Source organism: Benincasa hispida, unplaced genomic scaffold (genome assembly GCF_009727055.1).
Source record: "Benincasa hispida cultivar B227 unplaced genomic scaffold, ASM972705v1 Contig1343, whole genome shotgun sequence".
NCBI classification, from domain to species: Eukaryota; Viridiplantae; Streptophyta; class Magnoliopsida; order Cucurbitales; family Cucurbitaceae; genus Benincasa; species Benincasa hispida.
Window position 1 is genome coordinate 1 of NW_024063899.1, and position 22,775 is coordinate 22,775.

At 40.2% G+C, this 22,775-nt stretch overlaps 2 protein-coding genes across 2 annotated transcripts; both read right to left on the reverse strand.

Moving 5' to 3' along the window:
- Positions 1-9,569: 9,569 nt before the first annotated feature.
- Positions 9,570-10,351, reverse strand: LOC120068910 (protein NYNRIN-like). The gene is made up of 2 exons (XM_039020550.1): positions 10,067-10,351; positions 9,570-10,019 (listed from the first exon to the last, which is right to left on the reverse strand). Exons 1-2 carry the CDS (start codon positions 10,349-10,351, stop codon positions 9,570-9,572), a joined length of 735 nt encoding a protein of 244 aa, XP_038876478.1.
- Positions 10,352-12,395: 2,044 nt separating this feature from the next.
- On the reverse strand, positions 12,396-13,055 carry LOC120068911. Its single transcript, XM_039020551.1, has 2 exons — positions 12,851-13,055; positions 12,396-12,745 (listed from the first exon to the last, which is right to left on the reverse strand). Exons 1-2 carry the CDS (start codon positions 13,053-13,055, stop codon positions 12,396-12,398), a joined length of 555 nt encoding a protein of 184 aa, XP_038876479.1.
- Between the last annotated feature and the right edge of the window lie 9,720 nt (positions 13,056-22,775).

Genomic DNA, 22,775 nt, shown 5'->3' on the forward strand with positions numbered 1-22,775 from the left:
GAACTTGTGAACTAATGCACATCATACTACAAGAACATTCGTTAATAATGCATATCTAGAAGTAGTATCACATATCATCAATATATCGCTATGTATATGCTTAAGATAGAAACATTCATAAAATTGTGTTTTACAAGTTTATGGCACTATTTTCGGGGAACTGGTACAGGGACATGGACTTGTTCATTCATTCATATCCATATTTGTAATCAGCGCATTGTTTAAGACTAAAATTTTGCGTTACAAGTTTAATGGCACCGTTGTCGGGAACTGGTAACGGGGACATGGACTTGTTCATTCATTTCATATCCATATTTATATCAACGTATTGTTTAAGACTAAAATTTGCATTACAAGTTACACATGGTGAAGGAAATGAATGATGAATGTATTTGGTGAATAGAGAGTGAAGATGAATATATAATGAATATTAAAGATAAAGATAAGCATTTGTTACAGATAAATGAATGAAAGATTAGAAATGCACAACTGTTGATGAATGCAAGTGAGACAAATGAGGACAGACGTGTCAATGTCTTGACACGGATCCCGAACGGAGTTGATTTGCTTGCCGACATGTAGAAGGAGTGAGGTGGAAAACTTCTTTTCAGGATAGTTCCCCAGGTAGAAATGATCTTTGCACAGGCTTCTTTTTTGGGATTGTGAATGAATTTCTGGCCCGAGACTTCCTTTTAGACTTGTCTCGTCTATCTCCCAGATTTTCTATGATTGTCTCTTTAGACCAGCCTGCTCTCTTTAGAATTGATGTAACTATTTATAGACCTTAGCACTCCTTCATCAGTGGTCCCGCTCTGAAAAGTTACTTTTTCTGCCAAGGTTAGTGGAAACATCCGCTTTGCTCCACATTTAATTTGTCAGATCATACACAAAAAAGGTGTACAATTTATAAAATCCTCGCAGAATGCATTGCTCTTTTTATCTGTGGTCGATCATCGCATGCGGCGTGAATGCGTTGATCTTTTTGTCCACGATCGGTCGTCGTATGCGGTGCAAATGCATTGCTCTTTTTGTCCACGATCGACCGTTGCATTCGGTGCGAATGCGTTGCTCTTTTTTTTTTGTGTCCTCGAGCGATCGTTGCATGTGGTGATACCTGTTTTCTGCAAAAAAAGACTTGGACATCCCTTTTTGCCATCGGAATAGGGTCAGTGGTGGTGCTTTCCGACATTTTACACACTTTTGTGTTTCTAAGCCAATTTCTATATGTTGACGCAAACTTTTTCCTTCTTGTTGTTGCATATTCTAAATAAGATGGTATAAATAACTTGTATTTCTACAAGTTATCACACCTCAATTTCGATATATGCTTGTCCTCAGCATATCCTTTATTAAGGCTACTCCGAATACTCCACCTTTACATAATTTCTCGAAATTACTAATTCCTTTATCCTTTGAACATTTCTTCAGCATGCTCTACTTTATTCTTACCCTAGACAAACCTCTGCTCGAAGTTCTCTTCTGTTTTGAAAAGAATATTTTTCCTGTTCTTGTGAAAACAACGAAGTGCGTCGTTTATGTGGTGACCTGGTTTACTTCTTACTATAGAGAACGTTGATCATGGTTACACATTCGTTTTGGCTTGCTCCCACGGGTGTCATGCGAACATCCAACTTCGGTTGTGTATCAAGCTCAACTTCAACTCTTGTCCCGTAGCCAAGTTTTCACTTTAGCTAGTCAGTGGAGTAATCTTTTTATATATATATATATATATATATATATATATATATATATATAATATTTGTATTGCATCGATCCTGATAACTACTTTGTTTTGGCTTGCTCCCACGGGTATCATGCGAACATCCAACTACGAGCAGGTTCCTTTCACGACTTAACTCTATTTAGGTAACCTACCTTCGTTTCGGCTTGCTCCCATGGGTGCTGACAACGGAGTTTTGTTTTTTTTTAAGAACGCATTTGTTTGATGTGAACGCATCCGCTTGATTCACATCTGCTCATTCCGCTTGATCACATTTGCTCAGACCTTTTCCACCCAAAAATTTAGAGAGTTGCAAGGTTCTCATTGCGCTGTTTTGGATAGAAAAAACAAAACATTTTAGTCAAAATTTGAAAAGAAGGTTTGAGCAGAATCTTGTGATGGAGAAGGTAAAGTGGAAACTATTACGAGAATTGTCTAAGTGTTGGGAGAAAATGCAATATATAAAGAAATTTCCCTAAGGTTACGCATATACTCATCATGGCAGTGCAAATAAACAACGCAAAAGAAAAGAAAGGAAATCCGCATTAAATTGACAAGGATGATATAAATAAGAGGCCAAGACATAAGGAAAGAATAGTCACTAAATGTATATAAAAATTGTCTAAGTACACAAAGAATTGTAATGATTGTAAACACAAAAATTGTAAGCATGTAATGGAGAATACAAAGGTATAGCTATATAAAGAACTGTAATGACCGCAAAAAGAATTCTAAAATGTGAAGGAGAAGGTGGTAACACCCCAAATTTAACTTTGCGGCGGGGCTTATGGTGAGGAGGGCATTGCGGAGGAGCTCTTTGCGGCGCTTCTTGAAAGAACAGAGGTTGCTGCAGATGCTGAGGAACCACAAGGCCATGCAAATATGCGGTCAAGAAATTAAAGTACTCGTGGTTGCGTTTGGCCATCTGTCTCTGATTCAGGCAAAGAGTAAAGATGTTGCGTTGAATGTTTATCATCACCTGACTCACGTCTGCATTGCTCTCCTCGCAAACTCCATCAATGTATGGTGGAAGGAAGATAATTCTTGTGACAAGAAGCCCTACATGTCCTCAATGGCAGCAGCTATGGATGTGCTGGGGGCGGTGCAGGTTATAACGGGCAGAAATGCACATTATTACAGTGCTAAGTTATTAAACAATGCAGGTTTGCGTTGATAAAAATATTTTAGATTGCGTCCAAAAAGCATTAAGTTCATAACATTGGCGGTCGCATGCGTTCATTGGCATAAGAATAGTTAACTTTTGTATTTTTTATGCAGGATATGTGTTTGACATAAGGTGGAAAGCGCGATCACAAGAAATCAATGGTAGAGTGCACATTACCGCAAGGCTTTGCGGTGATTTTTTCTCGCAAACACTTTTCAAAAAGGATTGTTGCATAGAGCCGGTGCAACATGGTGGGCGCATCTGGGTAAAAGGCATAATTAATCACGATGGGACAGAAAGCTGATTATGGTCGAATCCGAATTAAGTTGACAAGCTGCTAACGATAACAAGTACACTCAGCTTTTCAATGACAAATATTCGGTACATCAGTCAGAGAATTAAAGTCATCCCATCTGTGCAATCATAAGAGAGAAGCCGCTTTTCACCGTGAAGCTCTATAAATATCGAAGGCAACCTTAAAAAAAGGGGTTCAGCTGGTTAGCTAGTTCTACAAGTTCGGAGAGTTAGAGAATTTTCTCTTAGATAGTTTAGCTTTGTTCTTAGATTTTCTTTTATTTTAAGGCAGAAGCGAGAGAAACAAGATTGTTGCCAATAGATCGTTCCGGTGAACTTGGGAGAGTGCCGGAAGCTTCAAGATCAGAGAGAGGGCTAGCTCCTGTAGAAGCAGAAATATCTTTTGAACAGAATAGAGTTGACAATGTAAAGGCCTTTGCGAAGCAAGGGATTGCTACCAGGCTCTCTATCCTTAACTTCCATTGTCATTTTGTACTCAAACTTATCTATAGAAATGAAATTTACTTCTTTATATCTGTTCACTCTCTGTTTATCACGCACGAGTAGCTAAATCTGTCGAATGGGTTGAGAAGTACTTAGCTAGCTTAACTGAGGATATTCACTCTATGTGATTATCTTGTAGTATGTATGCTTCATTCGTCCATTAGAGTTACTCGGAGGGTAGTCTAAGGACAGGATCTAGGCTTGGAAAAGTCAAGTTAGAATCTAGGCTTAGGAGAGTCAGATTAGAACTCATAATCAAGAGATAAGAGCTTAAGAATAAGAACTGTTTGCTATTAACGCATCGCATGCATCCTAGAGATAGGATATGATTGTGTGCAGTCACCTTGTCCTTGTATACATCTTGTATCATCGCATAGGAAAAGAGTAGAGACTTAGGAATAAGCTCTATGGCCATTGTTGCACTCAACACATGCGTCCTAGACTTAGGAGCACCGCATTTGCATTGGAAAATGATTTGTTGTTGCATGAGAGTAGCATGATTGCATAGTCTGACGCATTCCCAGGAAATGCTAGTCTGACGGATTTCCTGGAAACCCGTTCCATGCGTCAGACTATGCTGTTGCATGAGGTTGATTATTCGGTAAATGCGTCAGACTATGCGTCTGATGCATTGCCAGGAAACATTAGTTAAAGTCCTTCTCAACCCGTTCCTTCGCATACTCAGTTAAAATCCGCCGCATTTATTTATTTTATTACCACAAACAACAACCCAAACAACTATTGATTTATTCAGTTACTGCAAAGTCTTCTGAGAAATTACCACCGCAACGCCACTGAGTTTCCTGGTAAGTCCAGGGTCGAACTCAGGGACTTGGGAAAACAATAAAATAATGCATTAGCCGTTGATGTCTCACCTGCATCGATTTGGGGCTGAGCAGAAGGGCCTGCTCCTAAATCGTGTGGGTCATCAACATGCGGTGATATTTGAGGGGAAAAGTAGGGTAGAGATGGATGGCTGATTGATGCTCCTGGGGATCCAGGGTTGGAGTCGGGCAGAAAGAGGAGGTTTGTAAAATGCTCGTGAAGATAGGAAAGGGGTTCAGCGGTTGAACTTAGTGGACGAATGACTAAGGGTAAGGGATCCTCTAAGGGTAAATTGATTGGACGAGGCAATGCACTTCCTTGGATTATGTCCTTTCCTTTGTCATTGAGGCACTGTTTCTTGGGTCTAGGTGGTTGCGGCGCATTCAGGTCGATGAGGGGTCGCTTCGATGGAGGCTCTGGGCAATGCGGCAAATCTTTGAGAAGGACTCTCAGGATTTTCATGTTGATGAGGCCATGGACTTTTGGCATGGGTTCTTCTTCAATGCCCACGCCCACAGGTAGGCATAGGCTAGAGACCGTCCATGGAAAGAAGTATTGGCCGCTGGCGTGGCTTACATAGCCTTTGATTTGCTTTGCAAGAAGTTGGCCCACATTGACTGGAATGCCACGTGCAATGCAGTTTGCGGCAATGACTCTATCCCTTGAAATAGTTTTATCATGCGACATTGGGATGAAATGTCTCTTCACCAAGTAGAACCAAAGGTGTGCTTCAGGCAGCAGATGGTTGGAGGCGAGGGTTTTGATGTTGGTCAAAGACACCGTCCACTTGGTGCCTGGTTGCATCAGTACTCTCAGCGCATCCTCCATATGCTCTTCGACAAAATCATCAATCAATTTATTGCCCGATGCTTTCAGGAAATTCTTCAACTGGTAGAGCTGATTGATGTCCTTCGCTCTGAATGGCTACCCTCCCATCAACGATCACCGTATCTTCAGTGTCGTGTAGCTGGCCGTGGTAAAAAGCCCTCACTACCGTTGGAATGACTATGGATAGGCATTGGTAGAAAGTTACCCACCCATGCTCCACCACAATACTGACGACAAGATCTAATAGTGGTGCCGGTGCAGGAAAGAAGCACATTTCGATCAATAAATCATCGTTTTCCTTCTTGGATTTTGGGCGCCTCCTGACCGGTGGAAGCTCGCTGCCTTCCACCTTCACTTTTCCTTTTTCTTAAGTGGACACAAGGCAAGATTTTTGTCTTTGAATGCATTCCATTTCCTTGCGCTACTCTTGCTTTTCCTTTTCCCACACTTCTTTTTCTTTTCTTTTTAGCTCTCTAGTGTGCTGAATGTTGGCTTTGCAGCGAAACCCTTTTTTTCTCCTTTTCCTTATTCTCTGCCTCTTCATCTTTTCGCATTTCTTTTTCAAACTGCTCAAAGGCGAGCGCAATGCGCTGCTCATCCTCAAGCCTTCTCTTCTTTTCTTCTTCTGCCCTTGCATTGGCAAGGTGAACCTCCTCATCATGAAGTTTTCTGGCCAAATTGGCCGAGGCGATGATTTGGCGCACCCTTGCCATTTTTTCTTCCTTCTCCTCTAATTTCCTTCTTCTTTCTTCCTTCTCCTTCTTTATGCATTCATGGATTGTTGGGTCTCTTGTGGACCCTTGCGGCATATTCTCCTTGCAACGCTGGATCAGTGGGGGATGTCAAGGTTTTCCTTTCGTTCGAACCGTAGAATTGAGCCTCCGATGCAACTAATCTTGAATGCGGCCATGAGGTTTGTTGTTGTGTTGCTAGTTCAAATTGCGCTGACACTCCCACTTCCACCCTTGCGGTGGTTTATTCTTCGTCGAAATCTAGGTTTTTTGCCCTTTTCCTCCGCTCTTCCTTTTTTCTTAGGCACTTCTCTTCTCGCCTGCGTTGTCTTCTTTCACTTCTCTGCTTTTCCTTCTTTTCTTTCTCCAGCCGGGAAACTTCATCTTCCTCTACCCGTTTCTCGTCGACTCTTCTCTCCTCCTTCTCTGTTTCTTCGGACTGCTCCATCCGCCTCCTTACCTCCATGACCTCCAAAACAACCCTAATGGGTGCCTTATTGAAGTTTGTTGAGGCAGTCTCCTTAGGATCTGAGATGGTGAGGGCCATCCTTCGCGAAGCCAAAACTAACTCCGCTTCCAATGGCAGGGGTTAGTTTACTACTCGTGCCTCCGACAACCCTCCGTTCTTCTCCAAGTGGCTCAAGATGCTCCCGAACACCTCCTTATCATCTTTTCTCTTCTGCTCACTCTCAGTTGGAGGTAATGGGAGGACAACCTCAGGTTTGGTGGTAGGGGTGTCTCTGTGCTCGGCCCCTCTCGGTGGGTGGATGGTGTTGCGGACACAGAGGGTTTTCGCCTGGGTTTTCTGGTGATTCTTGGAGTTGGCTTGGGCTGGGCGGCAAGACGACGGCTGACGGCGAAGAAAGCCGCCTCCCACGCGTTGATATGGATTTGGGAAGTGGATGATGGTTGGGAAGAAGAATGTGATGACTGTCTGGCCATGAGTTTGTGATAACGGGCAGAAATGCATGTTATTACAGCACAAAGATATAAATCAATGTTGAGTTGCGTTGGTAAAAACATACAATATTGCATTCAAAAGCATTGATTTCACAACATTGCTATCGTATACGTCCATCCCATTAAAATAACTAACTTATGTATTTTATGTAGAAAATGCGTTGGCGCAAGGCAGAAATGCGATCCGAAGAATTTAATGTCCGAAAACATAAGAGATTGCGACCGCAAGGCTATGCGACCATATAGGTTTGTGAAAATCTGCTCAAGAAGGTGGCCGCATAAGAGCTAGCACATGAAGGTGAAATCTTAATAAATCACGATGGGACGGAAAGCTGATGATGGTCGATTCCGAATTAAGTTGACAAGCCATTAACGACATACTGTAGCAAGTACACTCAACTTTTAGGTGTCAAATATTCGACACACCAGACAGAGAATTAATGACATCCCATCAGTGCAATCATTCGAGAGAAAAAGATCTTCACCTTGAAGTTCTATAAATATCAAGGGCCGCCTTCATTGAAAGAGTTCGCTCAGTTCAGAGAGCTCACCATATAGAAGAAAGTTAGCCTTGTTCATAGTTTTCTTTTACTTAGAAGGCAAAAGCGAGCGAAGGGAGATTACACTGAGAGATCATCCTAGTCAACTAGGAAGAGTGTCGAGAAGCGTCAAAGACAGAGAAAGGGCCAACTCTTGCGGAAGCAAGAACATCTTTTGGGCAGAATAGAGATAACTTAGTCTAAAAGCCTTGGGAAGAAAGATATTGCTACCAGGCTCTCTACCGTATTTCTCCATTTTCATTTTGTATTATGAAATTCTTTGCAATAGAAATTGCGTCTTTATATCTGTCCATTCTCTTTACAGTACGCATGAGTAGCTAAAACTGTTGAATGGGTTGAGAAGCACTTAGCTAGCATAACCTGAGAACTTTACTTGATGCGATCATCTTGTATTATATATGCTTCATTCTTCTATTAGAGATACTCGGGAGGGTATTCTAAGGATAGAATCTAGGCTTGAAAAAGTCAAATTAGAATCTAGGCTCGGGAGAGTCAGACTAGAACCGCATAATCAAGAGATAGAAGCTTAGAAATAAGTTCTGTTTGCTATTACGCATTGCATGCACCTTAGAGATAGGATATGATTGTATGCGATCACCTTGTACCTATGTGCATCATTCATCATCGCATAGGCAAGAAGTAGAGACTTAGGAATAAGCTCTATAGACATCATCGCATACATCACATGCGTCCTTAAACTAGGAGCTATCGCATTTGCATTGGAAAATGAATTATTGTCGCATGTGTATAGCATGATCGCATAGCTTGAACGCATTCTTAGGAAACGCTAGCTAAAGACCTTCTCAACTCGTTCCTTTGCATACTCATCGTATCTTCTGTGTTATTAGCTTTTTTCTCAAATCTGCCACATAAACTGTATACTTTAAACAACACACCAACTAACTCATTGACTTATTTGTTATTGCAAACTGATCGAAAATTACCATCGCATATTGTTTTCCTTAGTCCCTGTGTTTGACCCTGGGCTTACCAGGCAACTTAGTAGGATTTATACTTGAATCTTGCTAAGAAAACTTGCATGCACAATGCATATTCCACCATCGCATTCTACACCATTATTTCATCGCATTAACCACATATCAGTTTGGTGAAGGGAAAGAAGATAGTGGTGATTTTTCTTTTCTCGGAAGAAAGAGCTGACAGCGGTCGAGGTATGCAAAGGGTTTTCGCGAAGAAGAATGCAAATGAATTCCCAAAAGAGGCTGAAGGGGGGATGGAATTTATAGGTTAGGCCTTGATGGGCCCAATGCAATCGGTAGTGTGCTGGCAGGCTTTGGTAATCCAAAAAGGCTGCTGCGCCCCTCCCCATTATGACATAGTAGGAAAGGATGTCCTTTTGTTTGCTATGTAATAATTCACCCCAGGAGTGGAAACGATAGTTCGATTACCTTCTCGACGAATATTTTATCATTTATTTATTTATTATTTTCGGAGGACGAGCGTAATGTATATCTATTATTGCAAGCCGCACCCGTCAATGCAATGTATATTTGGAGGACGGGCGCAAAGTATATCTATTAACGCAAGATACACCCATAGACGCAATGCATACCTGACATTTCATTGTATTATCAACATCACAACGCTTATCCCAAAACCATAATGATAAGACATTGCAGTGTTCACTCAAATCGTTCAATCAACATTTCCTTGAAATCAATGCAATCATAGACTGAAATGGAAATTAATTAAATAAAGTAGGGAAACTAATAAAGCAGTAATAAAGCAGTAGTAAAACAATAAATAGAGTTGATATGGATGTTGTTTAAAAAGGATTTTCAATGTTATCGCAAACGCATCCCCACAAGCGATAAGTCTTGCTTGCCTAAGTCGATGGTCTCTTTACGTCGTTACACATTACCCCCATAGTAGGGTTTAATTCTTTGACCATTGACTTTGAATGCGTTGTTTCCATCCTCGTTTGTTAACTCCATTACGCCATGGGGAAAGATAGTCTTGATTCAGAATGGCCCAGACCAGCGGGACTTTAACTTTCTTTGAAACAATCGCAAACGTGCATTAAATAAGAGTACTTGTTGACCCACAAAGAATGTCCTCTTACTTATGCAGTTGTCATGCCATTTCTTGGTTCGTTCTTTATAGAGTTTTGCATTTTCATAGGCGTTCATGCGCCATTCGACCAACTCATTCAACTGCAGCTTCCAGACTTCTCCCACATTCGTCAAATCAAAATTTAGCTTTTTGATTGCCCATATTTCCTTGTGTTTCAGCTCGAGAGGCAGATGGCAAGCTTTTTCGAAGACCAAGGCATATGAGGACATACCGATTGGAGTTTTAAAGGTAGTCTTATATGCCCATAGTGCTTCATCAAGCTTGGGTGACCAATCTTTCCTGGAGGTATTGACTACCTTTTCCAAGATGGTCTTGATTTCCTGATTGGAGATTTCTACCTGCCATTGGTTTGTGGGTGATAAGCCGTTGAAACTCTATGGCTGACATTAAATTTGATCAATAGGTTGGTGATGATGCGGTTGATGAAATGTGTGCCTTCATCACGAATTAATGCACAGGGTGTTCCATATCGTGCGAGAATGTTTTTCTTGAGAAATTTTGCCACCATGGCCGCATCATTTCTAGCACATGCGATGGCCTTAACCCATTTTGAAACATAATCAACCGCAACCAAAATATATTGATGACCATCTGAAGGCAGAAATGGGCCCATGAAGTTGATTCCCCATACGTCAAAGAGTTCAATCTCTAAGATCGAAGTTAAAGCCATTTTGTCCCATCTGGATATGTTCCCTGTTCTCTGGCACTTGTCGCATTGCACAACATTGGCATGGGAATCCTTGAATAGCGTTGGCCAAAAATAGCTGCTCTGTAGAACTTTTGCGGTGGTCCGTTGCCCCCCAAAATATCCTTCATAAGGTGACTCATGAAAAAGTTCTAAAATATGCTTGGTTTCGTGCTCAGTTACGCATTGACGCAGAATATGATCAAGTCCAAGTTGATACAAGAATGGATCATCCGAGAAATAAAATTTAACCTCGTGCCTCAACTTTTTCTTCTATTGGTATGAATAGTCTTCAGGTACTTGGCCGCAAACTATGAAGTTTACGATATTCGCATACCATGGGATGTTAATGCATACCGTCATAAGGTATTCGTCAGGGAATCTATCTTCAATCTCTTTCTCTCTCTTCTAAACCTGACAATTTTTTTAACGTGATAAATGATTTGCGACTTTGTTCTCAGTGTCCTTTCGGTCTTTGATTTCTAAGTCAAATTCTTGCAGGAGTAGTACCCACCTAATCAGTCTTGGTTTTGCGTCCTTTTTCGTCATGAGGTATTTGATCGCAGAGTGATATGTATACACCACCACGTTCGATTCGATCAGGTACTGTCGAAATTTCTCTAGGGTAAACACCGTTACGAGCATTTCTTTTTCGGTGGTTGTATAATTTTCTTGCAAATCATTCAGTGTTTTACTGGCATAATAGATAGGATGCAAAACTCTGTCTTTTCGCTAGCTCAAGACTGCGCCCACTACATATCCACTTGCTTCGCACATCAGCATAAACGATTGCGTCCAGTCGAGCGCAACCAGAATTGGTGCGGTGATGAGCGCATTTCTCAGCGTGTGGAATGCTTCAGCGCATGCGTCATTAAAATCATATTCGCGATCAATCTCGAGGAGCGCACTTAGGGACCTTGTGATTTGAGAAAAGTTGCGGATGAATCTTCGATAGAACCCTGCATGTCCCAGAAAACGTCTAAGTATTTTCACATTGACTGGTGGTGGTAACTTAGCAATTACGTCAATTTTTGCTTGATCCACTTTCGATCCTGCCTTCGATATCTTATGACCCAACACTATTCCTTCTTCTACCATAAAATGGCATTTCTCCCAGTTCAAAACCAAATTTGTTTCTACGTATCTCTTCAAAACTCTTTCCAAATTTGATAAACAAGATTCATAGGTGTTGCTAAAAACTGAAAAGTCATCCATGAACACCTTGACTAACTCTTCGAGAAATATGAGAAGATGGCCATCATACACCTTTGGAAGGTGCCTAGTGCGTTACAGAGCCCAAATGGCATGCGGTGAAATGCAAATGTGCCAAATGGGCATGTGAACGTTGTCTTGTCTTGATCTTCCGGCGAAATCGCGATCTAGTTATACCCTGAAACCGTCAAGAAAGCAAAAGAATTCATTCCTGCAAGCCGATCTAATATTTGATCAATAAACAGTAGTTGGAAATGGTCCTTCTTTGTGGCCAAATTTAGCTTGCGATAATCCATGCATATCCTCAACCCTGTAGTTGTTCTGGTTGGAATTAATTCATTCTTGTTGTTGGTGATGACGGTCATACCCCCTTTATTTGGAATACACTACACCGGGCTTACCCAGCTGCTATCAGATATGGGGTAAATGACACCTACATCAAGCCATTTCACAATTTCTTTCTTGACAACCTCCCTCATCGCAGGGTTTAGACGGCGCTGCCTCTCTACGGATCCTGTTTTTCCCTCTTCAAGACGGATCTTGTGCATACAATACGAGGGACTAATCCTTCGAATGTCTGTTAAGGTCCATCCCAAGGCTTCTGTGTATTTCTCGAGGATCTAGATAAGTGCTTCCTCATTTTCTTTGCTCAGCGAGGCGGAGATTATGACTAGTAGAGTTTCATTGCCTCCTAAGTAAAGTATTTAAGGTGCACTGATAGTGCCTTCAACTCCAACACGGGTGGTTTTTCCAAGGATGGCTTAGTTCGTTGTGTTGATCGTTCAGATAACTTTATTGGTTCAAAATCATGGTCAGTCTATATTGCAACGCAACTCTCCTTCAGCATTGCGCCCACTTCAAAGTCTTCTTCTTCCGTTTCTTCCTGAAACTTGTGGCATTGTTCTTCCTGCAGTTCTCCAAGATACTGGCAGTTTTCCATATCATTTGGGTATTTCAACGCATTAAGAACGTTGAACTTCATTTGCTGATTGTCAACTCTTATAGTGAGCTTTTCTTTTTGTACGTCGATCAGCACGGGCCCCGTTGCAAGAAACGGGCGACCCAATATGATCGACACCTTAGTGTCAGCTTCATAGTCCAGTATAATGAAGTCAGCCGTAAAGATGAGTTTGTCCGCTTGCACAAGCACATCCTCTATCTTACCCTCTGGATGCGTTATTGACCTATCAGCCAACTACAACGTGACTGTGGTGGGCCTTGCGTTGCCAATGTTTAACTTCTTGAAGATTGATAAGGGCATCAGGTTGATACTTGCCCCTAAGTCACAAAGCGCATTTTCGACTTCTTTCCCCCCGATTGAGCATGGCAATGTGAAGCTCCCCAGATCTTTCATTTTCTTGGGGATATTGTTCTGGAAGAGTGCACTACACTCGTACGTTAGTGTGACAGTTTCATTTTCCCCAATCTTCCTCTTATTAGCATGTATATCTTTGAGGAACTTCACATAGTTGGGCATCTGTTCCAACGCTTCTACTAGGGAAATGTTGATATGTAGCTATCGTAGACCATCCAGGAACCTCTTGAATTGTTTACTATCGTCTTTCTTTTTCAACCTAGATGGGAATGGTGGAGGATCCCACCGTACTTCTTGATCGTTTGACTGTTCTTTGAGGTCCCTCACTTCCTGTGTTCTTGGGGATGGAGTTTGCGATGACTTTGGTTCTGGGTTTTGTAAAGATTCATTCTGGCTCTAGTGATAGTTGCTTCCAAACTGGTGGTTCTGCTCTTCGTAATCGAGTGGTCATTATTGGTGATTACTTATTCTGGTCGTTTTACTGATTCTAGTACTGTTGGCATGGGGACCGCCTTTCTACCGCTTCTCAATGTCATTGCTTGAAATTGCTCCTTCCCACTTGGTCCAGGTGCTTCTAAGCTGCTGGGAGGTGTACTAGGTGTTCTATTTTTAAGTTCGGTCGCAAGCTGTCTGACCTGTACCTCTAAAATCCTAATGGAGGATGCTTGCGACTACATGATCGCCTCGTTCCTTTCTATGTACTATTTAAGCAGTGCTTCCAAGGACGATGTATTGGATGAGGTGTTAGATGAAGAAGGTTGGTTGTGCGGTTGCCTGTTCTAATAATTACTCTGGCCTTGACTATGGTGATGAAAAACTAGAGGATTTTCTCTATTCTCGGAATGATTGGTCTGTATATTTATCTGGCCTCCCTAGTCGTTGCTCCCTCCTTAACTAAAGTTGGGATGATTCCTTCAACCTGAGTTGTATGTGTTGCTGAATGGGTTGTTATGGATAGAGTATACTAACTGTTGATTTAATGGGCAGACTTCCACTGAATGTCCCCCTCCGCATTGTATACAGCTTACAACTGCCACATACGTCAACACATTGGCTTATGTTGCACCCTGAGAGAGAGTTCCTTGATTTATAGCCATGGTTTGAAGGAGCGAGGTGACTGCGACCATCTAGGCGGGCCAGTGTGGTCATTGTATCCACTGGTACAATGGCGCTCTCTATTTTCCTTCGTTCTGGGCCTCTTCCTCCATACCTTTCATCAACCCAATCATCCGTATTTTGTGAGATGCGATCTAGGATGACTTTTGCTTCAGTACATGTTTTATCCATAAACTCTCCTGTCGCGAAGGCGTCTGCAGCTGCTTGCATTGCTCTGTCTAGGCCATTGTAAAAGGTCTCCATGAGGACGCAATCGGGAATCGCGATATGCAGATAGTTTGTCACCAATCGTCGAAATCGCACCCATGCGATGCTCAAAGTTTTGTTTTCTGTTTGCTCAAAATTTAACACTTCCGACGTCTTCTTGCGTTGACAGCGGGAGGGAAGAATTTCTTCATGAACCATTCAACCAACTGATCCCAAGAATTTATATCATTTGGTTCCAACTAATGAACCCACCTCTTTGCTTCGTCTCTAAGTGTGTACGGAAAAAGATATAGTCTTATGCCTTCCAAAGTAACGCTAGGAATGGAAAATGTGTTGCACATCTCTACAAAACTGGTCAGATATGCATGCGAGTCTTCTCCTTACAATTCTCCAAACTGACCCGCATTCTGAATCACTTGGAGCATGATAGGCTTAATTTCGAATATGGCGTTCTTCTCTACTGTAGGCCTTGCGATACCCAGCGAAAAGTCGTATAAATTAGGTGTTGCATAGTTCCTCATGGGAATGTTGCGGTCAGCAGCTAGAAAGACTGGGTCTTGCGGCGACCGATTCATTCCCTAATTCCCCTCAAGTCTCTCATAGTTGTTCGCCATATTCTTCTACGCCTAGTACGTTTTTGACGTGCTCTTCTGCGAAAAGTTCACTTGATTTCTGGGTAGGCGTTGAATTCTGGATCTGTTCCAGTAGTCATGCACCGTCAGTCTGGTGAATCCCGAAGGAAACACAATATCTAGTGGACATCTAACTAATCAGTACAGACACTATCACAGTCTCAACATCACAATTATCACAACATGGTTCTATAACATACGTATACACCTCAACATCATGGCTCTCATCATCATGGTTTTATAACATACATATATATCTCATCGTCCTAGTCCCGTAACATACATATACATCTCATCATCCCCATATTTAGTAGGATCTCCAAGAAGAATAATATACTCAAATCATTGTAGTATTCAAACATCTCTATGCGCATCTAGTCTTTTAAACCCCATGCCAACAAGGCATACATAAACATTACACCATTAATATATCCTCAGTAAATCATAATTATTAATAACTGACTCTAGTCCTTTCAAACCTCAGTCAATGAAGGCATACATGAATATCATATTAAGTAATGATCCTCTGTAAATAATAATTATCATTACATGGCACTAGGGCAGTTCCAGTAGTAAGATTACTTACCTCGATACTAGATTCAGATATCGATCCAAGCAGCAGTTGTTGATTTTGAATTGTCGATTGCGGCGACGTAATGCCACCGCAAGGACCGAATGATTATGTGTATGATGATATGCATTGCTAAATCACATTTCTCAATAATAAATGTGATCATGTGTTAATAAATCCGTGAGGTGGATTAACATCTTCACTTCTGCTCTCACAGGTGAAGATGTCGTTGAGCATGTGTTAGCTAGACATAGCTGATTTCTTCAACATGGATTAATTTGCTCGCTTAATCCTTTCTTCTTACCCTAGAGGATTAGTTACACATGGTGAAAGAAATGGACGATAAATGTATGGTGGTGAACAGAGAGATGAAGATGAATATGATAATGATATTAAAATATAAAGATTTTTGTTTGTTACAGATAAATGAATGAAAGATTAGAAATGAACAACATTTGATGAATAGAAAGTGAGAACAAATGAGGACAGCGTGTCAATGTCTTGACATGGATCCCAAACGGAGTTGATTTGCTTGCTAGCGTGTAGGAGGAGTGAGGTGGAAAAATTCCTCCTCGGGATAATTCCCCAGGTAGAAATGATCTTTGCACAAAGCTTCTCTTCGGGATTGTGAATGAATTTCTGGCTCCCGAGACTTTCTTTCGGACTTGTCTCGTATATCTCTCAGATTCTCTATGAATGTCTCTTCAGACCAGCCTGCTCTCTTTGAAATTGATGTAGCTATTTATAGACCTTAGCACCTCCTTCGTCAGTGGTCCCCCTCTGAAAAGTTACTTTTTCTTCCTTGGCTTGGTGAAACGTCCGCTGTGATCCACATTCAATTTGTCAGATCGTACAATAGAAAAACTATATTTCAGAAATCCTCGTGAATGCGTCGCTCTTTTTATCCATGGTCGATCGTCGCATGTGGCACGAATGCGTTGATTTTTTGTCCACGATCGGTTGTCGCATGCGGTGCAAATGCATTGCTCTTTTTATCCACGATCGACCGTCGCATTCGGTACAAATGCGTTGCTGTGTCCTCGAGCGATCGTCACATGCGGTGATACCTGTTTCCTGTAAAACAAAGACTTGGACATCTCTTTTTGCCATTGTAATGGGGTTAGCAGGTGTACTTTCGACATTTTACAACTTTTGTGTTTCTAAGCCAATTTCTATATGTTCGACACAACTTTTTCTTTCTTTTTGTCGCATATTCTAAATAAGATGGTATAAATAACTTATATTTCTTCAAGTTATCAGTAGTTTTCAATAATCAATCATTGAATTCAATACCCTAACGAAGCCTTAGCAATAACCACCCTTAAGATTCCAATCTCTAAAATCTTTCTTCAATCAGACCCTGCTTCCAAATTTTAATCCTTTTCTCCCGTAAAATTTTCAATTCTCAAAGAATTTAACTTACCCCCTTCCACAATGAAATTAATTCTTGACATTAATTTTAAATTAAATTTGTGTGACATAACCCCGTTCCAAAATGAAATGAATTCATGACATTAATTTCAATTAAATTTGTGTGACATAACCCCCTTCCAATTTATTAACATTAATTTCAAATTAAATTTGTGTGACATTAAAAGTCCAATTTCCATAACTTCCCTCCGATTAAACCATTAAATTGAAACACCTGTTCCTTCCAAAATGAAATTAATTCCTACCATTAATTTCCAAATTGAATAATTTCAACATCAATAGTTAAATTCCCGCAATTGCACTTAAATCCAAAAATTCAAAAAATGTCATCAATTAATAAAAATTACTAAAATTACATCAATAATAAAAATTCGGGGTGTTACATTCTTCCCTCCTTAAAGAACTTTCGTCCGCGAAAGTTCATTCCTGAAAAAGCTCCGAGTACTGGGCCTTCATCTCATCCTCTCGCTCCCAAGTAGCCTCCTTAAATTGGTGATTCTGCCATAGGACGTCACAAATGCAATCTCCCTGCGGCGCAATGTCTTTACCTCTCTGGCGAGAATCTCTACAGGTTTCTCCTCGTAGCTCAAGTTGCCATTCAGCTGCAAGGGCTCAAAGTCAACTACATGGGATGGGTCTGTTACATACTTTCTCAGCATCAAAACATGGAAGAAATTATGAACTGAAGAAAGTGATGGAGGCAATGCCAATCAATAAGGTACGGGACCAATTCGCTCCAAGACCTCGAAAGTTCCAATGAACCTCGGGCTCAACTTCCATTTCCTTCCAAACCTCAAAACACCCTTCATAAGTGCCACCTTTAAGAACACTTTATCACCGGTCTCAAATTCTAGGTTCTTACGTCGTCTGCTTTGAGCTGTTTGCATATGGGCCTTGATCTTCTGTATTACCCCATTCATGGCTTTCATTAGCTCAAGTCCTAGCAATTTCCTTTCTTCTACCTCTTCCCAACACACAGGAGACCTGCAGCTCTTCCCATAGAGGGCTTCAAACGGCAACATGCCAATAGTAGCTAGATAATTGTTATTATGCTAATTCCATCAATTGCAAGTGAGAGTCTCAACTCCCTGAAAACTCTAACGCACAAGTGCACAACATATTCTCTAATGTCTGGTTCAAACGTTCTATCTGACCATCAGTATGTGGGTGAAAAGTTGTATTAAAATCCAATTGAGTACCCAATGCTAACTGGAGACTCTTCCAATAACTAGATGTAAAATGAGGGTCATTGTTTGACATAGCTAAAACTAGTATCAAAAGAGGTGTGACAACCCCTTCCATATATAACTATGAAACTTAAGATGCTGAAAACTAACAATACTTTAACACGTTCAAGCTGAGAACCATGAAAACTATCGTGAGCTTAAGAAATTATTATCCACTAAAAACATATATCTAAGCTTACCATTCAGTCACAGGGAAAACTTCATATGTGTAGTGGAGAAATTGGTCATGCTATATAATGCATCATCTGAAGATGCATACCAGAACAAATTTGCTCAACTAAATACTGCTTCTACTCTAGAAGCGCCGACTATGATGTCTCTCTTAGGGTCTACATGTCTAAGAATAACTCTGTCTAATTAAGTCTCATATTCATGAGAAACACATCATGAGGCCCTATACTGTCATGGGCTATAAAACTACTTAAGCCAATCCTCATATTATTCTTTAGCCTTAAAACGATCACATATCATTACTTAGACCCTGCTGCAGATGAATCTAAAATTCCTTCTGAAAATGAGGTTTTAAAGTCCCTAGATGCTAAAGAATCAATCAATTGATAACACATTTTCATAACTTCGTAATATTTGTAATTGATCACTGTAGTTAGTTTTTACGATAAAATCTTCTTGAATCATAAGTCATAGCTTGAATTACTCGTACTCCCTAGATCTAGTTAATTCATTGCCCATGCAAGGGAAAACATACTATCCCGTACTGCTCCAAACCCACCTATAGCAACTTCTTGTTATCAACTCAACTTTATTACCAATCTGTCCCTTATGCCAATGGTGATATTGGAAGATCCAATTTACTTACTTTTGTGCATATACCACTTTTGTCTACCTCGAGCTGTATTAATTTCCTTTTTCAATCAAATTGATGGTCTTACTAGTTCATGTTTCGAACTTGCACACTACGTCAAAATCCCTTATATCTTACTAATGCCCTTAATGGTTTACCTCTTAACTAATGAAGCCTCAACATACCATGTCAATAGTTCTTGAACATCTACTGTTACTAGTAACTCCATTTTAACTTATCCCGTCTCAACCTTTTATTTTGGTAAAAGATTCTTGTGTTAAAACAAAGGTCCATACAAATCACCTATGTAAGCTATCTTTCTATCAAACTCATATTCTCCTAAAGTTCCACATGATAATGAGATATTTTTCTTTTACACCAAAACAAATTCCTTGTAACCCCTCATGTCATGCCTCCAAACCATACTTAACTAGGTGTTCTGAACACATTAAATTCCTTTCTCTTTCAAAAAGAGTAAACTTTCTTGGATACTTTTTTTTTCCACTTTCCAAGTGGAACATAATCTCTTTACTAAAGTATATTTTACTTAACTCCACCATAAGTCTTATCTCTCACACTAAGAATTTTCATCTTGTAGAATTCTCCTTTGCCAATTTTCATGATTTTAAACTCCAAAAGACTTTCATTTGTTCAAATTTTTCCAACTTTGATCTCCTCATCATAATAAGACTATGGATTTAATTAATCTAGGTACTCTAAAATAATCCTTCAACCCAAACAAATAACACTTTGCTTTATCCCCTTTAAGTCTAAACCATGTCCAACTATTTTCGTTTCTTTTAATGACATCAACTTAGCTAGATATTCCAAAAGAATCCTTCATATCACTACACATACTTTATCTAGTCCATCAAGTCGTAGTATTGCCAAAGTGATTATGAACTTATTAATCCTTTCAAAAATTCCTCAAAATGTTTGGTTTTAATACCTCAAAATCTTTAATAAATCCATAGTCTTTTCTTTTTCTCCTTCTTATCCATAAAACAACTTTTATCCTTTTACTTAAGTATGTGGCCTGTGAAGAAATTTATTTGTACCAACACCAATTGCACTACTCAACAATAAAATATAACACTAATCTTTAATGTATTCTTATCTAGACAAATTTAATCCTTGGCTTGAATATTTAAATACCTTTATTCCTGAATTGTAATAACTCTACATAGATTCATCAACCTTTAAGATCTTTGAACAGAGGTATATATTTGTTTGTTTCTAACAAAATTTCCACGAGATAAGCTAGTGCCAAGTGACCTCATAATTTTATTTTTTCCTCCTTTCGTAGCATCGTACCTGAATAATCCGCTTATAATAATTTCTAACGAGTCACTGACCTAGTATTAGATTATAACTAGTGCATTTAAGCTAAACAAATATTTTAACACACAACTACCATAAAACTTTTAATTGATAAGACATACCTAGCGATGACGAGGAATCCATTCATGGGCCATAGGGACATCTGGACTTACATAGTAAGTCAGTCTATAGAACCTAAAACATGAGCTCTAATACCAACTATAACGACCCGACTTCCTAGGACTCAAGTTAGACCGTTACTAAACACATGCATGCATGGAACTTAAAACGACACCTTTTTACAGTGAAATAAATGCTAAATAAATAAGATAAATTCAAAATGCCTTCATTAAATTCAAATATTAAAAACAGGCGATAGGGTACTGATAATGGGCAGAAATGCACGTTATCATAGTGCTAAGTTCTTAAACAATGTTGGATTGTGCTGATAGGATATGTTAAATTGCGTCCATTAAGCATAAATTCTATAATATTGCGGTCCCATGCGTCCAATGCATTAAAGCAGTTGATCTTTATAATTTTGTGTAGAATAATGCGTTAACGCAATACAAAGAATGCGATCATAGGAATACATTGGTCGAGCACAACTTCACCACAAGACTTTGCGTTGATCGTGCTCCCAAACATCCACCCAAGAAGAATCACCGCAACATGGTGGACGCATCCGGACGAAAGGACAATTACGATCGATGGGACAGAAGGCTGACAGCAGTCGAATCCAAATTAAGTTGACAGCCGATAACGGTCACAAAGTACATCCACCTTTATCGGTGACAATTATCCGTTGCATCAGTCAGAAATTAAAGTTGTCCCAACTATACAACCAGGAGAGAGAAACCGCCTTTCACCTTTGATGCCCTATAAATACCAAGTGCATTCTTCACAGAAGGGGTTAAGCAATCGATTACTTCATCACTTACAAGTTCACGCCTCTGTTCATAGTTCTCTTTTCCATTTTACGGTGGAGCTAGAGAAGAGTGGTGACGTCGGAGATCATCCAAGGTGGCTCTAGAGAGAACCTTGAGGCGTAAGAGTAGAGAGCGGGTTGTCTCTCGCGAAAGTGAGAATATCTTTAGAGCACGAGTAGAACAGTGTAATGCCTGGTGGCAAGAAATGGCTTCAGGCTCTTTACTATACTTGCATTGTTATTTTGTACTTCATCTTATATCTATTCAATGGACGTTTTATTTCTACATTTGCTAACTCCCTTAATACGCATGAGTAGCTAAACTAGTTGAATGGGTTGAGAGGAACTAAGCAAACATGATCTAGGAAGTTCATTGCTTGCGATTGTCTTGTTTTATGTTGTGTAAATTACCCCTTTAGAGTTACTCGAGAGAGAATCTAAAGAAAGAACCTAATGTCTCGAGAAGCTAGGTTAGAATTTGGTCTCGAAAGAGCAAGATTAGATTGCATAAACAAGAGATAGGGACTTAGAGATAAGCTTTGTTGTCAACTTGCATCGCATGCATCCTAGGAATAGGAATAATATTATATGGTCGCATATTTGTGTGAATGTCATATTGTCATCGCATAAATAGGGATAGAGGTTTATATGTGAACCCTGTAGACTTATCGCATATTTATCGCATGCGTTCTAACCTTAGAAGCCGTGGCATTCACCCCGAGAGGGGGTTTACTATTGTATGCATGTTGCACGATCGCAAAGCATGAACGCAACCTAGGGAGTGTTAGTCGAAACCCTTCTCAACTCGTTCACCGCATATTCATCGTATTTCCCGTTTACCAACTCTTTTCAAACTCTGTCGCATTTATTATTATTTTCATCAACGCAATAACCACTCAAACACTTGTTATTCACTGGTTACCGCAAGTTTTCATAAAAATCTCCAACGCAACTATTTTTCACAAAGTCCCCATATGTTCGAATTTCCCTGGATTTACCTAGGAAACTCAGAGGAATTTACACTTGGATTCCGCTGGGGAAACTCTGAGTACACAACGATATCCATCCTACACATATCATTCGTATCTCCACTTAATAATATAAACATCAAAGTTTTTGGTGCCGTTGCCGGGACTTCGGCAAAATAGTTGTTAACCGGTAATTTTGTGAATTTTTGCAAACTCCTCAATCTCTGGCGAACTACAACCCGGAGATTGATAGAGACATTTCGAAGGAGACTAAGAGACCGCCAATAAAACCATTTCTGATAAATAATAGAGATGGCGGAGTAGGCGTAGGAATGAAAGCACCAAACAACAACAATGTCATGCCAAATCCAATTATGTTGGCAAAACGATCGCAATAGGCCCATTAAGAACTATGCATCGCCAAATCTCTATAATTTTCCTCTCAGAAATCATGCGGCTTGCCTTAGAACGGAAGTAGATTTTGAGATGAAACCGATGATGCTGCAGATGATCCCAGGCTTCAGGTCAATTCGGAGGAAGGCATGCGAGGATCTGCATGCCCATATCTGAAGTTTTATTGAAAATCTGCATAACTTTTGTGGTTCCCGAACATCTTGCTGAGGAGGTTCGACTAACGTTATTTTCCATTTTCTCTCTTGT